Raw genomic sequence first — 18,239 nt, 5'->3', positions numbered from 1 at the left:
GCAGAGTGTAGTATCAGCACAACCGGCCCCATGTGCTGGTAAGTGCCTAGTCTAACCTCGGTGAAGTAGTGACGAGGCTAGGACCAGACTACCAAACAAACCTGTGCAGTTAAATCATATATAGCAGAAATATAAGTAGATAATTACAACTAAAGTTGGGCGGGGGAATCATGCTGCGGGGAGTAACAGATAACAACAGGACAACAGTAGAGAAATGTAAGGAATGTCATAAATCAATTACCAGCAAAGATAAGGAAATAAGAAGAACAAGTACACATGTAATACCGTTGCAAGCGTGCAACCCGATCCCATTTCATATAGTACCGTTGTAGGCGTGCAACCCGCTCCCATTTCATATTGTACCGTTGCAGGCGTGCAACCCGCTCCCATTTCATATATTACCGTTGCAGGCGTGCAACCCGCTCCCATTTCATATATTACCGCTGCAGGCATGCACCCGCTCCCATTTCATATATTACCGTTGCAAGCGTGCAACCCGCTCCCATTTCATATATCAACACCAATCATAAGAGAACCCGGCAAGGGAACAATAGCATAATAACAACATCCCAGCAAGGGAACAATAATATTACAACAACATCCCGGTAAGGGAACAATAACATCACAACAAACATTCCGACAAGGGAACAATAATACCACAACAACATCCCGGCAAGGGAACAATAATGATAATCCTCATTGAAGCATAATAAACCACAACGGAGTCATAATGATTACAATACAAGACTCACGGGCATGCTTGACACCGACGTATATATACTCGTCACCATGCCTATACATCGTACTCCATAATTAGCACATAGCAGATAAGACCCAACTCCTAATCCCTCAAGCTAAGGTTAGACCAAACACTTACCTCGATGCCACGAACACAATTCAAGCCTCAACTATCGCTTTACCTCTTGATTCCACTACCAACTCACTCGTATCTAGCCACAAGTTACTTAATAATATTAATAAGTGCTAAATGAATCAATTCTAATGCATGCAAATAAGTTTTCTAAAGTTTTTTCCCAAAAAGTCAAAAATCGACCCCGGGCCCGCTTGGTCCAAACCCGAAATTCGGGCCAAAACTTGATTACCCATTTACCTCCGAGCCCGGATATATAATTGGTTTTGGAATCCGACCTCAATTTGAGGTCTAAATCCCCAAATTTTAATATTCTTAGGTTTTACCCAAAATTCCCAATTCCACTATGAAAACCCTAGATTCTAGGATGAAATCTTGTAAAAAGAAGTTAAGGAGTAAAGAAAATGAGTTAGAAATCACTTACTAATGTTTTGGAGAAGAAAGGTTGGTTGAAAAATCGCCTCTTATGTTTTTGGGGTTTTGAAAAATGAAAAATAACTGAAAATCCCATTTAAATATACCCCTCTCAGACCCCTTCCGCGGACCGCACAAAAAAGAGTGCGGCCGCGAAGCTCACCACGGAGACTGCAGTGACATGCTTTAGTATTTTGGCTATAACTTTCTCTACAGATGTCCATATTGTGAGTTTTTTAACTTTCTGGAAACTAGACACGAAGGGATACAACTTTAATTTTTGAATTATCTCAAAATTCCTTGTAGATTAAAAGATATAGGCTTCCGAAGTCAGACCAGTGAACCTGCGGATTCTTCCTCACAGCGGACCGCACAAAATCGAGTGCGACCGCAAAGGCCCCTCTGCGGCAGCACAAAATCAATGCGGACCGCACTGGCGGGTTCAGAGATCTGCAACTTCTCTGAAGCTGCAACAACTATGTTTTAAGCCTAAAACATCCCGGAACCTACCCGAAACTCACCCGAGCCCTTGAGACCTCAAACCAAATGTGCATACTAACTCAAAAACATCATATGAACCTACTCGTGCGATCACATCATCAAAATAACACGTAAAACCATGAATTAAACCTCAAAACTCAACATTTTCATCAAGAACATTCAAAGTTCATAACTCTTCAACCAGAAATCCAACTCACGTCAAATAAACTCCGTTTTCACCAAATTTCACAGTTATCTTTTAAATACTATAACAAGTTTGTACCGGGCTCCGGAACCAAAATACGGGCCCGATACCAATAGTTTCAAACATTAATTCGTTTCTTCATTTCTTAGATAATTCAGCAAAATAATTTCTTTCAAAAATTGATTTCTATGGCTTGGGTTCATTTCCGGGCATACGCCCAAGTCCTATATTTTACTGCGGACCTCACGGGATCGTCGGAATACGGATCTGGATCCGTTTGCTCAAAATGTTGGCCAAAGTCAACCAAAATCAAATTTTTTAACTCTAGAAATTTCTATTTCTCATCTTTTCACATAGAAGGCTTTCCGGATATAGGTCCGGACCACACATACAAATCAATCAACCCCAAGCCTGCTTGGTCCAAACCCGAAATTCGGACCAAAATCCGATTACCCATTCACGTCTGAGCCCGGATATATAATTGGTTTTGGAATCCAACTTCAATTTGAGGTCTAAATCCCCAAATTTTAATATTCTTAGGTTTTACCCAAAATTTCCAATTCCACCATGAAAACCCTAGATTCTAGGATGAAATCTAGTTAAGGAGTAAAGAAAATGAGTTAGAAATCACTTACTAATGTTTTGGAGAAGAAAGGTTATTTGAAAAATCGCCTCTTATGTTTTTGGGGTTTTGAAAAATGAAAAATAACTGAAAATCCCGTTTAGATATACCTCTCTCAGATCCCCTCCGCGGACCGCACAAAAAGGAGTGCGACCGCGAAGCTCACCACGGAGACTGCAGTGACATGCTTTAGTATTTTGGCTATAACTTTCTCTACAGATGTCCATATTGTGATTTCTTTACCTTTCTGGAAACTAGACACAAAGGACTACAACTTTCTTTTTGAATCATCTCAAAATTCCTTGTAGATCAAAAGATATAGGCTTCCGAAGTTAGAACAGTGAACCTGCGGATTCTTCTTCACTGCGGACCGCACAAAATCGAGTGCGGCCGCAAAGGCCTCTCTGCAGCAGCACAAAATCAATGCAGACCGCACTAGCGGGTTCAGAGATCTGCAACTTCTCTGAGCCTGCAACAGCTATGTTTTAAGCCTAAAACATCCCGGAACCTATCCGAAACTCACCCGAGCCCTCGGGACCTCAAACCAAATGTGCATACTAACTCAAAAACATCATATGGACCTACTCGTGCGATCACATCATAAAAATAACATGTAAAACCATGAATTAAACCTCAAAACTCAACATTTCATCAAGAACATTCAAAGTTCATAACTCTTCAACCGAAAGTCCAACTCACGTCAAATAAACTCCGTTTTTCACCAAATTTCACAGTTGTCTTTTAAATACTATAACAAGTTTGTACCGGGCTCCAGAACCAAAATACGGGCCCGATACCAATGGTTTCAAACATTAATTCTTTTCTTCATTTCTTAGATAATTCAGCAAACTAATTTCTTTCAAAAATTGATTTCTAAGGCTTGGGACCTCGAAATTCATTTCCGGGCATACACCCAGGTCCCATATTTTACTGCGGACCTCACGGGATCGTCGGAACACGGATGCGGATCCGTTTGCTCAAAATGTTGATTAAAGTCAACCAAAATCAAAATTTTTAACTCTAGAAATTTCTATTTCTCATCTTTTCATATAGAAGGCTTTCCGGATATAGGTCTGGACCACACACGCAAATCAAGGTGAGGTAAAAAGGAGGTTTTTAGGCCTCGGAACACTGAATTTGTTTCTAAAATAAGTGATGACCTTTTGGGTCATCACATCAAGGCTGCTTCCATGGCTCAAATCCGAGACCTATAGATCACATGAAAATCACTTTACCGTTGCTTCAAGGCTCCCTTCACAAAAGTACCTCTTCTGTAATGAGAAAATGACCCTATTTGTGTTATCAATATGCAAAATTTAAAATGGTCTTTCGATTAATGCCTAAGAATTGCTTGATTTTGATCTGGTTGTTCCCTAAGACCCTTTTAGCATACGTAGTCTCAGTTTTGGATAAAATCTAGAGGTATTATCACTTTTAGCCCGTATCGGAAACTAATTATATTTGGTAGCTGAAAAAGTATATAAAATTTGTATAATTTTTTTATATAACATACAAAATGTATATATATATATATATATATATATATATATATATATATATATATATATATATATATATATTTCCAGCTATTATTTTGAGAGCGTTTATACAACATCATTTTCCCTTTTTGGTGGTAATACCTCTATTTCCTTGTTTGAAAGAAACTATCTGAAATAGTTCTGGTTCTACTGAAGTTTACCAGGAAAATTAACGTTTTCTAAAGAGAACTAGCATTTCATATTCCATGAATATTTCCAATAGCTAGTCAATTTCCCAAATCAATTCCAAACGCATATTATTGTATGAAAATCTAAACGCCTATGGATAATCTCACAGATAGCCAAAGCTCTCCACAAACATCACTAAAATCCACCTTAATATCATGCATAAATACACCAAAAAGCAGCTGTTTCCCTAAACTAGTACTTCTACTGTTCTACCACATTAACACAATTACTCTATTATACTTCTGTTTCCCATTCGCGCCCCTCTATGTATTACAAATTTTTTACATGTGGGATGGTTCAGCTATTGGTAAAACATGTGAAGATCAATCATTGGACTCATCTGAATGGTTCAACTGGTGCAGATTCTTGGAGAAGTGCAGCAGCCTCAAAGCACTCAGCGGCTTCGAGTGCAGATGCACCATTTTCACTTTTGTATAACAAGCCAAGATTGTACCAAGCTGAAGAATTTGTTCTGTCAATCCGTAATGCATCGGTCAGAAAGCTTTTCACGACAGGCAATGATTGGCCGCTGAGTTGTCGAAGAACAATGGCAGTGGAAACCAAACTCGGAACATGGTTTGGTTCTATGTCTAAAGCCTTCTGAAAAGATTGTAATGCTTCTTTGTGGAGTCCTCTAGCTTGATAGAGTAACCCTGCAAAATGACCACCATTGTTGATACCTTCAGAAGTTGGCTCTGTAAGATCTCATCTCAAAGATGATTAAACAGAAAATATGAAAGAAAGATGATTAAACAGAAAACATGAAAGAAAACCCTGTTTAATCAACATTTACAAGACTTGTCTATGTAACATCATGCAACAATTTTTCCCCAAAAAAGCAGTACCTACTATGCAGACTCACAAATAGCGCTATGAGACGCCTATTAGTCCATATTATGGTTTCTATCCTATCTAATTTACACACTTAAACTCCCCAGCATCAGACAAAAAATTATTTATTTGAAAGACCAAAATCTAAAGCCATTAGTCTATCTGAAAAAGACAGGCAACAAAATAATCAAATGGATTCTTATCTAATTTTTCCTTCACTTACAGATATAGTTTCAAGTAACGAGTTTAGTGTATGAAAGACAAAAGAGTAGTACCAAATTTGTATTACTACCAAAATTCAAGTCTCACATCCCATCAGATAATTTTAGATGGAAAAGAAACACTTGCTCACTAGTGTTTGATGCAGGTCTATGAGCGTTTAATACTTTACAATGTACGCCACAATCTCCAGCCTTAATGATAAGCTAGGCATTAAAATCACATACTAAAAAAGAAGTGAAATATTTCTAATGTGGAGCAATAAGAATGCTGATACATGGGGGGTCAGGCAATTCAAATGCAAATCTTTCAAGATCATGATCGAAGTCTTTAAGAAATGAGAGCATATTGTTTCTCCGATCTTCTTTACTGGGTTTGCAAAGAGGCATAAAACAGCAGTGATCAAACCCACTTTGGCTCTAAGATTACAATCTAAAACTTAGTATATAGCAATTTAACCCCCCCCCTGGGGAAGGTGTTATTAAATTGCCTTGGCAACAGATATTCACAACGAGACTGCCTTGACCTGTGCCAGAGGGATAAATATCTCTTTGCGGAAAGAAAAACTAACTCCAACCCTATATCTTGTACACTCCAAGAAACATCTTATAAGAAAAGTTCAGAACATATGCCAAGATAAGTGGAAAGAAAAAAACTAATACCTGCAGAGTGGCATCTTGAAGCAGAATGAGGATTGATAGCCTCAGATTTGATTAGGCAAACCTCCGCATCACGCCACTGAGACAAGCTTGTGTAAACATTTGCTAGGTCATGCCATGTTTCCATTTCTAAACTTCTAGTGTTGTTTCTCATGTTCTGTGGGTTTAAAGGGCAAAAAGAACAACACAACTGATGAGAGACGGAGAATTAAAAGGACAAAGCAAAGTACAAAAGCCAGACAAACTACTAAGGAATACAAGATTGAACTTGAACATCCACCAATTTCCTACAGTCCTGCCTGAAGAAGAGAAATAGGATTGAAAGAGAACTGAAACAGAAGATTACATTTGGAAAAATTCCTTCCCCATTTTCCCTCTTCAATTGCAAATGTGAAGGTTCTTATCTCGGAAAGAGAACGAATAAAGGTTGAAAGCAAGCGCTTTGCAAGGTCATGTATCGTTTCAGTAAGTGTCAAGAATTTGAAAAGTGTCACTAAATTAAACTAGAAGGTCTATTAGACTTATTAGATTAGCAAGATTTGTTATCCAAGTTGATATTTCATGTCATGAGGAACCATACCTTTAACAACTTTTTCTGAACTCCAAAACTTTTTCTCTGAACTTGGAGTACAGCAAGAAGATGAGTATATGTCTCCACCGCATCCCGCAGATGTTCCTGGGCAATCTGTAGTTTAGCCTTAGTGCGTAGTAGTTCTCCTTGATTCCATTTTCCTGTTTCGTCTAGTGCAGCATTAACTATGTTTTCTGCATCTATATACCTCTTTTGAGCAGATAGTATACGAGCAAGAAGAAGCCATCCTTTGACAATAGATCCTCCCTCCAACTTCAACAGCTGCTTTGCATAGTAGAGAGCAATATCCAACTTTCTCTGCTCTGCATTCTCCAAACTAAGGTAGAAAAGAACAGTAGGATTTCTTCCTTCAGTTATCTTTTGAGCCGATTCAAGTGATTCAAGAGCTTCACTCAGTCTTGACGTTCTCTCAGAATCAGACACGAGGGCACGAGATCGACCTGAGAGCAGAAGACCAAGTAAGCATTTTGCAACACTAGCCATCTGGTTACATTTCCCATCAATTTTTGGGAGCACTTTCCGGGCATACCCCATCCCTTCTTCCGATAAATTGGGATACTCTGCACAAATTTTGGCAGCAAGTAGTAACTCAAATATGCCGTTCTCGTTGTCCCTGTTATTCATTAGGTTCCTTAACAGATTCAAAGAGACCATGTCATCACCTTCTGCATAATAACATAGGGCAAGGGTAGTGTACTTTTGTCTTCTAACAACAATTCCAGGGAGCAACTCCTCAACCTGATGGGCGAGTGCCCTAAACTCACCTGCAATGGATAATGCAAAGCAGAGGTGATCCAAGATCGATGGATCCCATACAATTTTATTGACGATGTATCTTCTTAGAAGAACCAGAAGCAGCAAAATAGCTTCTTCTATATTGTTTCTAGGTATGAAGGAACCTTCTGCCTGTGCGCGAAGATTTGGAGGAGCTGCATCAGTGCCACTGTATAAGAGAAATATAGCATACTGCTTTTCTATTTTGCTTCTCGTTTCCACATCAAGATTCCACCGATAAAGCAGGGCCCTTCTATATGACAAGATTGCTTCTTGAGGAGCACAAGCTAGCTTCCACAGCTCAGGAAGTAACTCCATCGCCTTGTTCAAGGTTTCCAACAATTTGCAATCAGCAGAAAAGTTCTCATGTAAGCCATCTGGCAAAGCAGACTCAACTGTATCCAGTATCACTGTACACGACTGAGCAGCTTCTGCAAAAGTCATAAAGGAAATCTTTAATGCCCAATAACAATCGACAATGCCAGTACATTAAAAAGAATAAACATGCACAGATAGAGGTAACGTGACAGTAAATGGAAATTAACCCTAAGCAGGCATCTTCTTGACTCAGTATTCCACAATAAAGTCAGCGGAATTATAATTGCCAAAGAATAAAATATGCAGTAGAATAAACACATATCATGAACTTAGCTAATAAGGTGAGGAAGCACCTGTAAACCTCCCAAGTGCCTGCAGGGATATTGCTTTGAGCAAAATGGCCTCAAAGAGCAGACTTACTGCATGCATTGACATAGGCGGGATAGCGTCGCTAAGTGAATTCCGTCTTGGTATCTCACATCTTCTTGCAATCGAAAGTTTTATCTTGGGAACCACCGCAGCAATATCTATTCCCTCAAATACATGAAGAGCAGCCTCAATGTTACCTTTTTGATACTCAAGCCGACCTAATAATGCTCTTGCTTCCTAAAATAAAAGTGTCTCTTAGCCTCCAAGTAGAATATGAAGGGAATAGAAGTTGTAAGTCAAGAGCTTTTACTCATGAGAATTCAAGTTAGTTATGTCGTCCACCATGGACATTGCAGCTGACATGTTGAAAAGTTTTTTGTATTTCAATACAGTCACGCCATGTTAATTTTCGTTGATATGACAGAATCTCCAGTTTTAAAATGGTATTAGTGATCCATTACAAAGTAAAATATAAGCACACCATTACGGGAGAATTGCAAGTAAAAACAACGGTAATCATCATTCATGCAAAGAAAGTGGGGAATACTTTATGTACAACTTCATACAGAGATGTATATAAATCAGAGAAAGTCTCATTCATTTAAACCTTTTGCATGCAAAGTAGCTTATTTTCCTTCTGCTTCCATTATGAATTTAATTTTACTCACATGCTACTGATCCATCCCCTCAATTCTTTGAGGATGCAAGAATGCACTTTACTCTTTAAATGTAAAAATAACTGTGTCTACCAAATCATCGGTCTGATTATATAAATTTTAGACCACGTACACAGTGGAAAAAGAAATACATGGACTTCTATTCCCTGTGCCTCAGTAAGAAAACAAATCTCGGTTTGCCCAACACCAGATTAACAATGGAATTTATCTAATAACAAAACTAGATTCTGCCATTCTCAACTGAAAAATTCCCTAGTATCTGGAATGTATAAATGAGAAAACTTCCTTACTGCATCAAAATCAAATTGAGAGGCGAAAATTGTGATAATAACATCTGATTATGAAAAAGATAGGAACAGTTAACTATGGGATCGAAAGAAAAGCTAACTTCATCATTAGTATCCTTTGCAGCACCAACCTCATAATTCAAAATGCCACTCTCACGAAGTGATGATTCTGCTTCTTCTATGTTACTGGTGTCTGCCTTAGCGTCATCTCCGGCTCGCGAAGAATACCCACTAGCTGAATAGTCCCGAGTTGCAAGAGACTCGGATGATGGAATAATATCTTCAATCCTCAGTTGTTCCCCTGAGCAAATGCACTTCATCATCTTCCGCAATCTAAGGCTTAAACTAATTTTCTGCTTGTAAATCCAATACTTAACTCTCATCCTGTCTCATTACGCTGAAATGTTTAATCACAAAACATATCAGAACCCACAGTGGAACATGAATCAGAAGTTAGTAAACCAACAACAATAATAACAAACTCAGTGTATAAGAGAAGAAAGCAAGAAAAAACAAAAAAATAAACTTGGCATAGAATACATAACAAAAATTCTACTTTGATTGAAAAAGGAAAAGGAAAGATTAGCCCAAATTCAATCTCTTTCCCCTTGCAGGATTGTGTGTTGATTACACATATACCCTTTTAGCTGGAATTCAAGATGACCCTTTTTTCTTCCAAAGAAGGCCCAACTAAAAAGTTTTACACTGTTCAAGAAATGCTGCACCTAAATTATGTGGATCATAGACATTAAATACCCTAAAACAAATAGAACAAAATTATTAAGGTTTGTAAAGCCCTAAGATATTGAATTGAGTAAAATTAAGCAAAATCCAGATACAGGAAAAACCCAACATTACCCAAACAGAGCCTCCTCAGTTGAGCTAAACACAAAGGGTTTAACCAATAACAGAACTGAAACAAAAACTCAATAATCCAGAAAAGTTCACCAACAACCAAGCCAGATGTTGCATCATTCAGGGGAAAAGATTTCAACTTTCTTAAAGCCAGGACAGCTAAAAATTTCAAGGGGAAAAAAAACTCAATGTATCATAAAAATGGGTGCAAGCAATCAACTCCAAACAGTGAAAGATAGGGTTAAATCAAAAGTACCTTTTGATTGGTAAAAAGCATTGACTGAGCTGAGCCCACAAGATATTAAAGCCTCCACTACCTCCCATTTCTTCCAAAAATTAAAGCTTTTTAGCTTGATTTTCTTGACTGAGTTAAACCCAAAAATGAAGAATCCAAAGCTTTATAAAATTATGTTTTTCTTGCACAAGTTTTCAACTGTAGATTTTAGTGGTTCTATTTACACATGGAACTGTGGAAGAGAAGATTCAAAAAGTCAGACAGACACAAGTAGTGAGTGCATTAAATGTGAGAGACCCAACAAACCCTGAAATCTTCTCTTCCTTTATCAGTAAGAAATTAGAATTTAGAATGCAGCAATTATTTTGTTAATGTGGGTAAATTTTTAGTTAATTGTGACTAAGATTTTTCTTACAATAAATTAGTAAATCTCTGACAGAGTCTTGAATTCCTTTGCAGTGGGAGTACTAAATTTAATTATGTTGATTATTTTAATGGCTGCTTTAGAGAAAGGAATAGAATGGGTCCCATTGTTGAATTTTGGGTACAAAGGCCTTTCAAATGTCTGTCAGTTGCCAACTGTGTATTTAATATAAAAATGATTCTTTCATTTACTGATTTATTTCTCTTTTCTTAACTTTAAGAATAAAAATTATCAATTGTTTTATCCCTCTGCACGTGCTTTATTTCATTTTTGTTTTTCGAACGGAATACTGCTTTATTTAAAGTTTTAAACTACAATTGATAAAGCGGATTACTTGGAGTCCGTTTGGACATAAGAAATTTTTCTTCTTTATGTTTGATTATGAAAGTTTTATATTTTTTTTAAATCCAATTTGAAAATGTATTTTCCAATTTGAAAAGCGACTTCTATTGAAAAATTGGAAAGTTAGTATTTTTAAGTTTTACAAATTTACCCTACAACTATCCACCATCTGATTGAGTGGCCTTGGACTATATTTTAGTATCCACTGTTGAGATCTACAATTTATACTTTTACCCGAAAGAGCCACTACAACTTCTATTAGAGATTGTTCGTACAGTTAAACAATCAGAATGTTTGATTGTTTGTTTTAAGTCGGGTGATTTTGATATTTTTTTTATATAAATTATGGGTATAAATCATGTTTCATAGTTATGAAAAAAGTACATCCAAATATGTTACAAAAATTATAACCAAATACAACTTTATCTTTAAATCAAATTTTAGTGAAATTTCAAATTTTAAAAAAAATAATTAAAATTTATGTCCAAACGCCAACTTAAAATTGATAAATCCATATTGCAAATGTACATTGTTTGCGATAAGAGGAGAATTTTTTTTATTGTTTAAAGTTGAATGAGAAATTTAATTTTTAAGACAGAATGAGAGGAGGAAATGATTTTAACCCCAATGTATTACTGATAAAATTGGAGGTGATGCAGGCATATTATTTTGTATCCCAAATTAAACAACAAGAATTTTCCAGAGTACAATCCAAATATGATTTGCAATTTATTTTTGTTAAAATAAAATATGTGAAAAGTAAACACAAAGGACTTAGCTAGCGTTTGGTTATAGATCCCAAATTTGTTTTGAAAAATCTTATTTGGTGAAGTTTGGTTTGAAGATGAAAATGTGTTTGGACATACGTTTTCAAAACATATTTCCCAACTTTATTTTGGAAAAACATGTATATAATTCCCAAGTTTTGGGATTTTGGCCCAAAATCAGCAATTAGGGTGATTTTGAAATTTGGGATTTGGGATTTTGTCAAAATATTGACAAAATTTATGGCCAAACATGAATTTTGAAAATAAATTCCAAATTTATTTTGGCAAAATTCATGACCAAATGGTCCTTATTGCTCTTTAAAGAAAGAAAACGGCACTCCTGCCATTTTCAGTGACTCAAAGGGATATGACATTAACTTTTTAAATGTGTTAGTACATATAATTCAACAACCTTTTTATTCAAAATTTAAACTTTAGCAAGAGAGTCATACTTCCTCTATTTTATTCTATGTTACATATAATTCCACTATATTTGATTCAACATAGAATTGATGATCTTAATTTAATTTATATATATTATATTAATGATCATGGAAGAAATGTTAATGTAGTGGCCAAAGATCAGATTGATAGAGAATATCCAATTAAAGTTTTAAGTTGAATAATCTTATGAGCTTAGTGTAATAAATTCTTGAAATTTTTGAAGATTATTAAATGTAATGGTGTCAAACATTTTGAAACATTTATATGAATCCCCTCCATTCTTACTTAAGTTCCATTAAGAAGAGAAAACGCTTATTTTGGCAATGGGACTTCAAGATTTGGAATTGGTTTTTATCCATGCTTATTTGTCCACTATACAAAAAATAGATGTCCATTTTTACTTGTCTGATTGGAAAATCAATGGATAATTTACCATTTTATACATATTCTACCCTTCTTATTAAGTAGTACTTATTTTCAATTACTTTTCAACATATAATAAATAGGAGGTAATAATATAGCAAAATTATCAAGTTATTTATTGTTTTTAAAGAGGGGTGCCAAGTCAATAATGAACAAGACCTGGACAGATGGAGTACCATTCTATGAGATACAATATTTTGGGTTTATGGTATTATCCATTTTACCATTGCTAGCTAGGACTGCATGCGCTGATTATACCTGTCCATGGTTAATTCGTGTTGAAGACGAAGTTTCTGAACCTCTTGTGAAGTAATCATTGGGCCTAAACACAGCACACATATATTGGGCATGAATAGAGCAAATATACATTGGGCTTGTTATATATGACTATGGAACTGTCCTTAATACATAAATCAGTACAAGCACAACTGATATACATAAATTAGGGATTTACTATTTGTCTCCCATTATGCAGGACATTGTCCTTAAATTATGCTTGTACAACTTTTATTGTTTGTCCTTTGTACAGATACAGTGACAGATGTTTTCTCGCTTTACATTCCTAGTTTTGTATATAATAGCATATAGACTTTGTAATACATAGGAGCAGAAATACAAAGAAGCTAAGAAAATCTTTCTCTGCAATTTTTTCTACTTACATGGTATCAGAGCAGGAGCTCTAATACACACATATACATTTTTTTTATCCTCATTTTTTGCTACGGAAGTCCCCTCTGTATCTGATGCTTCATCTGGAACAGTTTTCACAGGGACTGTTCCAAATCCCATTGATGGATCACACCCCTATTTTTTGAACTCTTCAGATTCACCTGGAATGAATCTAATTAATGTTAATTTTGATGGAAGCAGTTATGGAAACTGGAGGAGGGGAGTTTTGATTTTACTTTCTGCTAAAAACAAACTGGGTTTTATAAATGGATCTTGCAAAATCCCAGAAGAAAGCTCGCCTTTGTTTGAATAATGGAGAAGATGCAATGATATGGTCATTGCATGGCTGTTGAACTCTTTGAGCAAAGATATAGCTGAGAGTGTGATTTACTCTCAAACTGCTGAGGAACTTTGGAATGAGCTGGAGCAGAGATATGGACAGGCCGATGGTGCTAAGTTGTTTCAGCTGCAAAGAGAACTCAACAATATTTCACAGGACACCAATGATGTTGCAGTATATTTTACTAAACTTAAAAGGATTTGGGACCAAATGAAGGTTCTTAACACATTCATGACTTGTAGTTGTGAATGTAAGTGTGGAGCCAAGAGTCACAACCAAAAAATGAATGAGGACCAGAAGTTAATCCAGTTCCTCATGGGTTTGAATGAGGGGTACTCAGGTGTTAGGGGAAACATTCTCATGATGAAACCCCTACCTTCTACAGCACACGCATACTCTATCATTCTCCATGAAGAATCTCAAAGGGAGGTCCATTCTGCAAGCCAAGTGTGCACTGAATCTAGTGTCTTCAATGTTAATGCACCAAAATGGAATAGACAGAAAAGCAATACTGAATACAGGGCAAATAACCAAATTTCAGCAACGACGGAAAAAGAAACAATCATTTTTGCTCATATTGCAAGAAACCAGGGCATAACAAGGAAAAATGCTACAAATTGGTTGGATATCCAGTCTTTTAAGTTCACCAAGCCTAAGAGAAATTATGGAGACACTCAAGCTAATATTGCCACTGTTGAAGAAAGGGAAAGAAAGCTCAGGTGGTACAGTGGGTATTGGAGGAACTGTACCTGCTATGATAAGTACACAGGGGTTCTCTAAGGAACAGTGTGAGCAGCTGATCCACATGTTACAGGCTATGCAAGTTGGAACCTCTAATGGTTCAGGTACTGATGCCAATGCCAACTTTGTGGGTAAAAGTTCTTTCCTGCTTTAACTATATTTCTTGTTTTACCACTCATACATCTAAATATTGGATAATAGATTCTGGCGCTTCCCAACATATGACATTTGATAAAACATAATTAAGAAATATGAGAGCTCTCTCTGTCCCTATTCAAGTAAAATTGCCAAATTCTTATGTGGTCAAAGTTTATTACATAGAAAGTGTTTCTCTCTCACCCAAATTTCAATTACACAATGTTCTTTATATACCTAGATTTAAACATAATCTTCTTTCTGTTAACTAGTTATGCTTGCAACTAAACTGCCTTGTCATTTTTTTTTAAAATTGGATGTTTTGTGCAGGCCCCTTCTCTGAAGAGGCCAATGATGCTTGGTGAAGCCAATGGAGGAATCTATCTGCTGGAAGATGGTTCATTAAAATCTAGAGTGCCTGGGTCTGATCCTACTTGTTCAGAATCTTTACTTTATTTCCCTAAAAGTTTTGAGAAGACTTGTAGTTTAGCCAATTCTGAGTCTTTTGGTCCAGTCCTTTAATTCTGCCCCAGAGTCAGTTCAAACATCTGTAAAAGGATCTTTTGCATCTAATGAGAAGATGACTATGGATGAAATTAATATTTCTCATTCTACGAACCCCAATAGACTTTGGCATTTAAGATTAGGACATCTTCCCTTCTATGCAATGAAGAACATCAAGAAAATACCTTGTCATACTTCAGACAAACATATTTTTCCTTGTGACATATGCCCCATAGCAAGACAGTCCAAATTGCCATTTCTAACTAGTAGTATAAAACACTGTTTTGAGATGCTTCACATAGACATTTGGGGTCCATACATTGTTCCTACATACAAAGGAGAACGATATTTCCTAACTATTGTGGATAATTTCTCAATATTTACTTGGACTTATCTTTTGTCTTCAAAATCTAATGCTTTTCCTACTTTAAAGTCCTTTTTGACCCTTATTGAAACACAATTTTCAGCCAAAGTTAAAGTAATTAGATCTGATAATGCATATGAATTACGAACAGGGACTGTTTCTTCAAATTTTTTTCTTTCTAAAGGAATCATACACCATACTTCTTGTACTGCTATCCCACAACAAAATGGGGTAGTAGAAAAAAAACACAAGCACTTGCTAGAGACTTGTAGAGCTTTACTTTTTCAATCTCATTTACCAAAGAAATATTGGGGCGACTGTTTGTTAACAACTACATACTTAATCAATAGGTTTCCTTCAAGAGTTCTAAAGCACAAATCCCCCGATCAAGTTTTGTTTGGCAAGGTGCCCGATTATTCGTAATTACGACCCTTTGGTTGTTTATGTTTTGCTTCTACTCTAAACAGAAACAGGGATAAACTACATACTAGGGCAATTCCGGGAGTTTTCCTAGGCTATCCTTTTGGAAAAAAGGGATATAAAATTCTAAACCTTCGGTCCAATCAAATTTTTGTGACTAGAGATGTCAAATTCTATGAGTTTATATTTCCCTTTTCATATTATGCACCTCTGTCAAAGTTATTTCCAGCAAGCATTCCTGTTGTTGATAAGGATTTACCCATTTTTTCTTCCCACCAAGAATCTCAGAATCAAATTATGACACAAGAGATCTCCTCAATTTCTTCCCCTAGTCCTACAGATTTAGTTTCTCCTATTTCCAGTTATTCTGTTCCTACAGGTGAACCACTTCCAGCAGATGGGCTACGCAGGTCAGCCAGAGAGCACAATGCACCAAAGTATCTTTCGGATTATATATGTAATGCAGCTTTTTCGGTTATATCTCCTAACCCACCTATCACACCCTTTCATTCTTTCTTTTTTTTCTGTACTTTCACACTTCAACCAACATTTTATTAATTCAGTATGCCATATCACTGAACCTAAGTCTTACCGAGAGGCAGTACTTCATCCTGGTCGGCAACTGGCTATGGCAAAAGAACTTGATGCTTTAGAATCCAATGGTACTTGGGAAGTAGTTCCTCTTCCAGCCAGAAAGAAAGCACTGCCTTGCAAATAGGTTTACAAAATAAAGGTTAGATCAGATGGGAGTTTGGAAAGACTAAAAGCAAGATTAGTTATACGAGGAGATACACAAAGGAAAGGGGTCGATTACACAGACAAATTCTCTCCTGTGGTAAAAATGACTATTATTGGGTGTCTGTTGGCAGTAGCAGTAAAAAGAGATTGGAAATTATACCAACTAGATGTGAACAACGCGTTCCTTCATGGAGACTTGGATGAAGAAGTCTTTATGAAATTTCCACCAGGTGCTGCAACACCAAGTGATTCCCATGTCTGTCGTCTTTGCAAATCTCCCTATGGCCTAAAACAGGCATCTCGCCAATGGTATGCACGATTGTCATGTGCATTGGGAACCAGAGGTTTTACTTCCTCCCTCAATGACTACTCTCTATTCTTCAAATCTTCTGGTACTCTCACCACTATTATCGCAGTACATGTGGACGACATTCTCCTAACAGGAAACAACCAAGCAGAAATTAATGAGATTAAATCATTTCTTGATTTTGAATTCAGAATTAAAAATTGAGGAGAGGCAAGTTATTTTTTGTGAATGGAAATCTTACACAAGAATGGTGGACTAATTTTGACTCAGAGAAAATTTGCTCTTGATTTACTTTCTGAATTTGATTCTCAGCACTCAAGGGTTGTTTCCACTCCACTTGACTCGAATTTTAAGCTCACAGCAGATTCTGGAGAGCTTTTGTCAGATCCAACAGTATACCGACGATTATTGGGAAAATTAAACTATCTGACTCACACTAGACCAGATCTTTCCTTCACTATACAGACCTTGAGTCAATATATGCAAGCCCCCAGGACCGGACACTTCCAAGCTGCTTTGCATGCTCTTCGATACATCCAAAATGACCCAAGTTTGGGTCTTTTCTTCTCTTCGGAACAATCTTTCCAAATTCTCAGTTATTGTGATGCCGATTGGGCATCTTGTTCGGATACTCGCAGATCTGTGAGTGGATTCTTCTTGACTATGGGCAATTGTCCCATTTCGTGGAAATCGAAAAAGCAACAGGTCGTTTCCCTATAATCGGCGGAAGCTGAGTACCGATCTCTTCGCAGATTAGTAGCTGAACTCTCTTGGATAGTACGTCTTCTCGCTGACATCTCTGTTTCTCCTTCACTACCGGTCTTCGTCAACTGCGACAATCAGGCAGCGATCCACATCGCCAAAAACCCAGTTTTTCACGAACGAACAAAGCACATCGAATTAGACTGCCATTTCGTTCGCGAGAAACTGCTTGATTAGCCGGACCTTTGCATCGGCATTTTTTGGGCAAGTTAGGAGTCCGATTTCGGGCTCCCACTTGAAGGGGGGTGTTGAAGACGAAGTTTCTGAAGCTTCTGATCCACTTGTGAAGTAATCATTGGGCCTAAACACAACACACATATATTGGGCCTGAATAGAGCAAATATACATTGGGCTTGTTATACATGACTATGGAACTGTCCTTAATACATAAATCAGTACAAGCACAACTGATGTACATAAATTAGGGATTTACTATATATCTGTCTCCCATTATGCAGGACATTGTCCTTAAATTGTGCTTGTACATTGTCCTTAAATTATGTTTGTACAGCTTTTATTGTTTGTTCTTTGTACAGATACAGTGGTAGATGTTTTCTCACTTTACATTCCTAGTTTTGTATATAATAGCATATAGACTTTGTAATACATAGGAGCAGAAATACAAAGAAGCTAAGAAAATCTTTCTCTGCAATTTTTCTACTTACAATTTGTAAGTATTATCAAAATAATTATAATTCGCTTAAGTTAGTAATATAACTAGGCT

At 36.7% G+C, this 18,239-nt stretch overlaps 1 protein-coding gene and 1 long non-coding RNA gene across 7 annotated transcripts; both read right to left on the bottom strand.

The window, feature by feature from the left end:
• Positions 1-4,361: 4,361 nt before the first annotated feature.
• LOC107777749 (protein NPGR2-like) lies at positions 4,362-10,468 on the bottom strand. 2 transcript variants are annotated; one of them, XM_075219351.1, is made up of 6 exons: positions 10,157-10,468; positions 9,177-9,442; positions 8,066-8,318; positions 6,609-7,825; positions 6,032-6,185; positions 4,362-4,972 (listed from the first exon to the last, which is right to left on the bottom strand). In XM_075219351.1, the coding sequence occupies exons 2-6, from the start codon at positions 9,426-9,428 to the stop codon at positions 4,656-4,658; spliced, it is 2,193 nt and encodes a 730-aa protein (XP_075075452.1). In that variant the 5' UTR covers positions 9,429-9,442; positions 10,157-10,468; the 3' UTR covers positions 4,362-4,655. The 2 variants fall into 2 exon arrangements, with proteins under 2 accessions (XP_075075452.1, XP_075075453.1); XM_075219352.1 differs by lacking the exon at positions 10,157-10,468 and adding an exon at positions 9,904-10,117.
• A 3,093-nt stretch (positions 10,469-13,561) lies between these two features.
• On the bottom strand, positions 13,562-17,721 carry LOC142162732 (uncharacterized). 5 transcript variants are annotated; one of them, XR_012694065.1, is made up of 4 exons: positions 16,995-17,721; positions 16,607-16,882; positions 16,301-16,415; positions 13,562-13,670 (listed from the first exon to the last, which is right to left on the bottom strand). It is a non-coding gene; the product is annotated as an uncharacterized LOC142162732 (long non-coding RNA). The 5 variants fall into 5 exon arrangements; XR_012694063.1 differs by having other exon boundaries at positions 16,301-16,411; XR_012694064.1 differs by lacking the exon at positions 13,562-13,670 and adding an exon at positions 13,700-13,998 and having other exon boundaries at positions 16,301-16,411.
• Positions 17,722-18,239: the final 518 nt, after the last annotated feature.

The sequence above is a fragment of the Nicotiana tabacum genome, chromosome 8 (genome assembly GCF_000715075.1).
Source record: "Nicotiana tabacum cultivar K326 chromosome 8, ASM71507v2, whole genome shotgun sequence".
NCBI lineage: Eukaryota > Viridiplantae > Streptophyta > Magnoliopsida > Solanales > Solanaceae > Nicotiana > Nicotiana tabacum.
The sequence above is the reverse complement of the archived record's forward strand: the minus strand, read 5'-3'. Positions and strand labels throughout refer to the sequence as shown.

Coding starts and splice junctions, on each gene's coding strand:
- LOC107777749 (XM_075219351.1), bottom strand. CDS start 9,428: ATGAGAGTTAAGTATTGGATTTACAAGCAGAAAATTAGTTTAAGCCTT. Junction 8,319..9,176: donor GTGGCATTTTGAATTATGAG/GTTGGTGCTGCA, acceptor CTTTTATTTTAG/GAAGCAAGAGCATTATTAGG. Junction 6,186..6,608: donor TTCAGAAAAAGTTGTTAAAG/GTATGGTTCCTC, acceptor TTAAACCCACAG/AACATGAGAAACAACACTAG.